Below are 6,905 nucleotides of genomic sequence, written 5' to 3'. Positions count from 1 at the left end.
ATATATAATTTTTTTTTAAACACTGTTTAGTAGATATACCACCATTGAAAACATGCATGCATTTATTAATGCTTTTTTTTTCTAAAAACAACTTGCAAAAGCTGCAGATCTCTTGTCTGCAGCCTTTGCAAGCCCTCCTCTTTTAACTCCACCCAGCCTTTCTGTGGCTGTCCAATCACAGACTTCCCAATGCAGCTCAATGTGGAGTCTTGGTTTGGTGAGAACCCAGATACTTCAGATACTGCATATACTGCAAAGCTTGGGGATTGGCAGCAAACACAGCACCTTAAACGATATATTTATTTTCAGTGCTGTTAATGAGCCATTTTTCCAGCATTAATCTACTTTGCTGAATAATGTATGTGAAAAGAATGGGTTGAATGCAGCCTGGAGTGTAAAGCATTGCACAGTGGTTTTAGAAGCAGTCTTTAAGGAGTAAATACTGTTTCAGGGACTGTTCCCAGGGGTCTCCACTATTTGCCCCCTTAAATTGGCTCCAGAAAGTAACAAACATCGTTTATCTCGCTTGTTTATATCTCTAAACATGTATTTTCTGTGAAGCACCCCAGGGAGTTCTACACGTTAGAGAAACCGTGAACCATGTCCCCGCGACGCACAGGCACCATTTTGGTAGGGAATGTTGGTACAGTATTATCATCTTATGGGACTTCGGGCAAATGGCCGCTTGCTTGCCTTATACAACATGAACATAGGTCGCTTATCTCTAGCGTTTGCAGCCATTCTAGCAATCACGTGACTGCATCCCTGCACGGTTCCGTTTCCTCTCACTCTTGCGGCTACATGTGAGCCTCGTGACGTCACGCACCGGCAAGTAAGTAAATTATGGCTAATTGTGAATTGAGTTCTATGGATTCCTGCCATTCTGATATCAGCATGCACATTATAGGAGATAAAAAATAAAACAATAAGCCTCCATGTAAAAAGTGGGTTCTTTGTTTTATATCAATTATATCCTAAATAAATGTTTCTTATTAATTATATGTGAGCATCTCAGTGCTTGCTCTCTGTCACTGTTTGTTTGTTTGTATGCAGGTTATACGTGTTGACTCTTTTTTTAGTTTTCAGTACAATTATCTACATCATGTAAAAAGGTATCGAATAAATACATAAATGTTAAATAACTTTTCCTTTGTTCATTTTGTCTGGGATATTTTCTTAAATCAAACCCTTTGTTTCTGTAGGAATGTACTAAGCTGGTGTCCTCTTTTTTTCTTCCGCTTCTTCAGAATGGACGATTTGACAGATGCCCTTGCCGGAAGCTTTTCTGTTTCGTCGTACCTTAACAATCCAGATGCTCCTCATCCTCGGTTAGCTCAGTACAAGGGCAAATACAGTTCTTTGGAGCAGAGTGAACGAAGGCGAAAATTACTGGAGCTACAGAAAGCGTAAGAAAAAGAGCCCGTACAAGGTTATTCCTTAAAGTGTAAACATTTTCATTCACTTTGTGTCCCTACAAAATTCTTCATGTCCGTGCTCAATCAAAGGACGTCTCTTATTACTTAACATTGATAAATGGGTCTAGTAGCACCTCACGTACATATGTTTGAAATATCACGGCAGTCAGGGTTATTTAGTAACCTCTGAATTGTAGCTAATTTAAATCTGGATGAGCAAAAATAGCTAATCTGAACAAATTATGGAGAACTGTCTTCCAATTCACAGGAAACGCTTGGATTACTTAAACCATGCTCGACGTCTAGCAGAGGGGGATTGGTCATCGAAGGATGAAAAGCAAGGTGATCAGGAAGGACCTAAGGAAGATGCAGAGGATGAGGGCGATGATGAGATGGATGTCGACCCTGGAAAGAAGTTACCTAGACATTATGCTAACCAAGTGGGTGGTAGTGGGAAGTAAGACTTGCATCTTTTTCGTGTAATCTCCTGTCTCACTGCAACTTTTAACATTTTGTTGTGCATCTTTTTATTCCTTCCCCCACAGATCATGCTTTCTGAGTGGCTAATAGAGATTCCTCCAGACTTGGCTGAACTTTGGCTTCTTGTAGTATGTCCAGTGGGGAAGCGTTCTTTGATTGTTGCATCTCGGGTACCTTCTTTTCAATATTTTATGATCACCTTCTCCCTATGTGTTTCCCCTTCCTCCCCATTAATTACTCTGTTATTGATTACATCAGGGCTCGACAGCAGCATACACTAAGAGTGGCTACTGTGTGAACAGATTTCCATCTCTGCTTCCAGGTGGCAACCGACACAACAGCTCCACTGGCAAAGGTGGGGGACTGATTATTGGGTTGTGGGTGTGAGATTCATTGCTGATCTTTGTTATAGCTGAGGGGGTGCATGGGAAATAAGGAGGAATATATTATATATTTACCCATACACCTTTACAGATTACACCATCTTGGACTGCATATTTAACGAGGAGACACGGACATATTATGTTCTGGATGTAATGTGCTGGAGAGGTCACCCAGTGTATGATTGTCAGGTAATGTGTGATTGTATAGGTTTTATTGTTTTATAATATTGTGTCATGTAATTACACTTTCTTAGATGGCATAAATCCTCATTATCCTGCAAGATCTGTATCAGTGGTAGGCAACCTTCAGCACTCCAGATGTTGTGGACTACATCTCCCATAATTCCTTAACAGCCATAAAGCTGGCAAAGCATCTGGAGTTCGAAAGGTTGCCTACCCTGATCTAGAGCATATCCGTCATGAAGGGTCTTTAATAGGAACAAAGTAGTTTAACTTTTTTTCTGGGGCCCCTGAAATGGACATTGCGGTTTCCTTCGATGGCAAGCAAGCTAACACCAGTTAATGCGCTAATATAACCATGGCTTGCTGTCTGATCAGCGTAGTATATATGTCTTATTCTGCCGTTAGGCTGTGTTTAATGCCTGATCATAACCTGTGCAACCAAATTTTGATTTTCACAATGATATTAGGCATGTGTTGCTGATAAAAGATGAGGAGTGGGGTGCTTAAAATAGTAGATGGAAAGGTGCAATCTAAAATGGCACAAGGGGATTTTTAACTACTGAAATAGGGCTAACATGTCTGGAGGGGGACTTATGGTTTTGGAGCAGGTACCAATGGTATTGTATAATTACTGGGACCGTGCTAATGCCAATGTACACTGAAATTCTCTATCCTGGAATAATGGATACGCATCTTATTATTAAATGCAGGTCATGAAATTCTTGCACTAGTCCGTAAACCATAATACATTTACTTACTGGTAACTGCTGTTTGAATTGTCTCTTTTCTTGTAATGTAATACTTACTTTTATCTCCATAGACGGATTTTCGTTTCTACTGGCTGCAGTCAAAGCTTCAAGAACATGAAGACCTGTGTGAGATTTCCAAGCGTAACCCAGTAAGTAGCAGACTGCCATGACATGGTGGGGGTTAGGGGGGAGGATTGAACATATATACTTGGAAGTTACAAAAGATGTTAATGGTAAACGGAATTTCTGCAGGGAACAAGATAAATGTGATAGAAACAAGAATAAAGTACAGTACTTGCTTAATATTGCTGATCTTCAGAATTCACTAATTAATGGTCTTCTGTGCTGTTTAGTTTTCATTCTCAATTCTTGGTCTTTTTACTTTTTCAGTTCAAGTTTGTTGGCCTGGATAACTTTCCTTGCTCTCTGGAGTCTGTGCACAATGTTTTGATGCAAGAGTTTCCTTATAAGGTATAAACTCGATTTATCAGATAAGTAGATAATTAATTGTATAAGTTATAAGTAGGTAATATGCTGCTAACCTTGAAATTCAGTGAAAGTCCTGGCATGTCATAAAGTGGTCAATGGAATGGTACACAAGCTGTCAAAAGAATTAAGAGAAGAGTCCTCTCTGTGCTGGGGGCATAGTAGTCTTAGCTGAGGACCAAGTAACAGGAAAAAGCAGGTGAACAATTTTTTCAGGCGGTTGTCCTCTCATTTTACAGTGATATTTCCCCAGCAACAATTTGTCACGCTTGCAGCAGTAATCTATTAAGTTCTGACGCTGATGTGCTGACATTGTAGCCATCATCTTGGTATCAGGTTTGAGGATTTTCCTGCTTGGATAATTTTTTCCATGCAGGACCAATTGTGTTTGACAGAGACAGGACCAATGGGTGAATGTTACAATACTTATAACACCCATGGACCCTCTGAGAATGGCAGTACTGGAGGGAGAGGTAAAAGGTAAGTACTAACAGTTAAGAATGGTTTGGCTTCTTACCTGGGTTCTGTTGGTTGCCGCTTCCCACCTACACTACATAGAACTGGAAGTTCTCTGTCTTAGCTAAGCCCAGCAGTGCGTGGCTTTGTGCATTGGCTGAGAGCATTCCGTGGCCGAAGAACTATCATTGCACTTGCAGAGTTTAGAAGACCCAACACATGCTCCTGCTTAGGAGCTTCTGGCTTTCTGTTGGCTGTGGTGGACACAGGTATCAGCACCTGATGGACCCCAGATAAGATGTCAAACCATTTTCAAACCGTTTACTTGATTAAGGCCATTGGGCTGAAATGTTGTATTATTTCTTTTTGTGTTCCTTCAATAAACTGCACAGTGCATCGTACCTGTTGAACCTGTGGATTCTCTGTTGGATACTTTTACTTGGCAGTTCTGGGCTTCCAACACAGAGTACCAGGAGGTGCTCCAGTTCCCACGCATTTTATTTTTTCCCAAGAGTGCCACACCACTTTAATTGTTTAAAAATGGTATGACTGCTTACAATGAGGCATTCTTGACACCGTAGCAACTATTTTTGTGTTTACTATGTTTGGGGTTTTTGTTTAATGTGGACCTGCCATGACAGGTTGACATTAGATATTAACATGCTTATGCAAAAGAGTATTTTAGAGAGGTCAAAATGCATGTGTAAACATTAGAGAATCCTGGCTGTTTTTCCGCTTATTGCCCCATCAACAGTTGTTTATGTTGTCTTGGATTTTCTTTTCTCCATTTTAGCTCTATAACTTACATTACTAACTTTGGGTTAATGGAAAACCAGAAAAGAATTAGTTGTAAGGAAACGTTTATATCTTGTATTGGAAATGTAATGAACATTAGAATTACAGCAGACTTCTTTTTTTTCTGAAACAAAACTATTTATAAAAACGGTACCTGTCCAGACCTGTCTAGATGTTTTTACCTTTGTTATAGGAAGGTGAATTAAAATGTTATGAAACACTGCTCTAGCACAACGGAGCTTTATTGACAATGGGGAGCTTATGACATCGTACAACATTTTCTCCACTGTTTTCTGTTCCCTTCATCCCTTACAGGTCGATGGACTTCTCTTTTACCATAAACACACTCACTACACTCCTGGTAGCACTCCACTGGTTGGATGGCTACGTCCATATATGGCCCCTGAAATCCTGGGCTTTCCCACCCCTCCAGGGCCTTTGGCAGAAAAGCCATCATATGCCCAAGAACAGATGCGTCAAATTCTCGAAAATAAGAAGGGGGGTAAGGGTGGAGCGGAGGATGGGAGGTATGAACTGGAACACCTCTCCACACTGCCGCCACCTGAGTGAGAAACTGGATTGGAGGATTAAAACAAATTTGTATCTGCAGCCAGACAAATTGTGTGGATGGAAATTCCTCGTGTTTTCAGTTGCTCTGCAGTAGGGCATTCTGTTGTGTGCAATGGGATAATAAAAGTTGTTTCAATCAAGGTCAAGATGGAATACAGGAGAATTCGTTTCCGTTCCCAGATAAAACATCACGTTCAACATGGAGTCATTGATAAGGACTTATTGGTGTTCTGCTGTTTTAGACTTTTTCTTTTCCACCTTTGTTTTTTTTTTTTTTGTATTGTGGCTCAGAAGCTCTGAACATGGAATACAATGTGGCCACAGAAACCTCAGCTTGTTTATTTGTAATACAAATCTAATTCTTTCATTTTGTATTAAAAAGAAAAAATAAGGCATGTTTTTTTCACTTATTCACTAAAACTGAAGTGGAGAATTGAGAATGGAAGTACAATTATTTTATTCAAATCTCTGAACTCAGAAATTACAGAGTAAAATTTTCTACAGTAAATTTTCACAATTCCTTCTTCAACAAATAATCAAATTACCGTATTTATCGGCGTATAACACGCACCGGCGTATAACACGCACCTCATTTTTAGAAAGAAATTCCAGGAAATTTCCCCCTCATCCCATAGTATTCCCCCCTCATCCCATAGTGTTCCCCCCTCATCCCATAGTGTCCCCCCCCTTTCCATAGTTCTCCCCCCCTCCCATAGTATTCTCCCCCCCCTCCCCTCCCATAGTATTCTCCCCCCCTCCCCTCCCATAGTATTCTCTATTCTCCCCCTCCCCTCCCATAGTATTCTCCCCCCCTCCCCTCCCATAGTATTCTCCCCATCCCCTCCCCTAGTATTCTCCCCCCATATAGTATTCTCCCCCCTCCCCTCCCATAGTGTACTTCCCCCCCCTCCCCTCCCCTCCCCTCCCATAGTGTACTTCCCCCCCTCCCCTCCAGTAGTGTACTTCCCCCCCTCCCCTCCCCTCCCATAGTGTACTCCCACCCTCCCATAGTGTACTCCCACCCTCCCATAGTGTACTTCCCCCCCTCCCATAGTGTACTTCCCCCCCTCCCATAGTGTACTTCCCCCCCCTCCCATAGTGTACTTCCCCCCCCTCCCCTCCCATAGTGTACTTCCCCCCCCTCCCATAGTGTACTTCCCCCCCCCTCCCCTCCCATAGTGTACTTCCCCCCCCCTCCCCTCCCATAGTGTACTTCCCCTCCCATAGTGTACTTCCCCTCCCCTCCCATAGTGTACTTCCCCCCCCCTCCCATAGTGTACTTCCCCCCCCCTCCCCTCCCATAGTGTACTTCCCCCCCCCTCCCCTCCCATAGTGTACTTCCCCCCCCCCCTCCCATAGTGTACTTCCCCCCCCCTCCCCTCCCATAG

The 6,905-nt window shown here is 42.2% G+C and overlaps 1 protein-coding gene across 1 annotated transcript; it reads left to right on the top strand.

Moving 5' to 3' along the window:
* Window positions 1–697: 697 nt before the first annotated feature.
* Window positions 698–5,938, top strand: SNUPN (snurportin 1). The gene is made up of 9 exons (XM_063445896.1): window positions 698–832; window positions 1,248–1,406; window positions 1,684–1,855; window positions 1,961–2,065; window positions 2,154–2,250; window positions 2,370–2,467; window positions 3,282–3,359; window positions 3,601–3,681; window positions 5,263–5,938. Exons 2-9 carry the CDS (start codon window positions 1,249–1,251, stop codon window positions 5,515–5,517), a joined length of 1,044 nt encoding a protein of 347 aa, XP_063301966.1. The 5' UTR covers window positions 698–832; window position 1,248; the 3' UTR covers window positions 5,518–5,938.
* Window positions 5,939–6,905: the final 967 nt, after the last annotated feature.

Source organism: Pelobates fuscus, chromosome 3 (genome assembly GCF_036172605.1).
Source record: "Pelobates fuscus isolate aPelFus1 chromosome 3, aPelFus1.pri, whole genome shotgun sequence".
NCBI lineage: Eukaryota > Metazoa > Chordata > Amphibia > Anura > Pelobatidae > Pelobates > Pelobates fuscus.
Note: the sequence above shows the minus strand (reverse complement) of the source record. Positions and strands in the feature narration are given on the sequence as shown.

Excerpts from the sequence above, each read along its gene's own strand:
- SNUPN (XM_063445896.1), top strand. The coding sequence starts at position 1,249 with ATGGACGATTTGACAGATGCCCTTGCCGGAAGCTTTTCTGTTTCGTCG. Across the intron at positions 1,407-1,683 it reads TTACTGGAGCTACAGAAAGC|GAAACGCTTGGATTACTTAA; the intron begins GTAAGAAAAAGA and ends TCCAATTCACAG. Across the intron at positions 2,468-3,281 it reads ACCCAGTGTATGATTGTCAG|ACGGATTTTCGTTTCTACTG; the intron begins GTAATGTGTGAT and ends TTATCTCCATAG.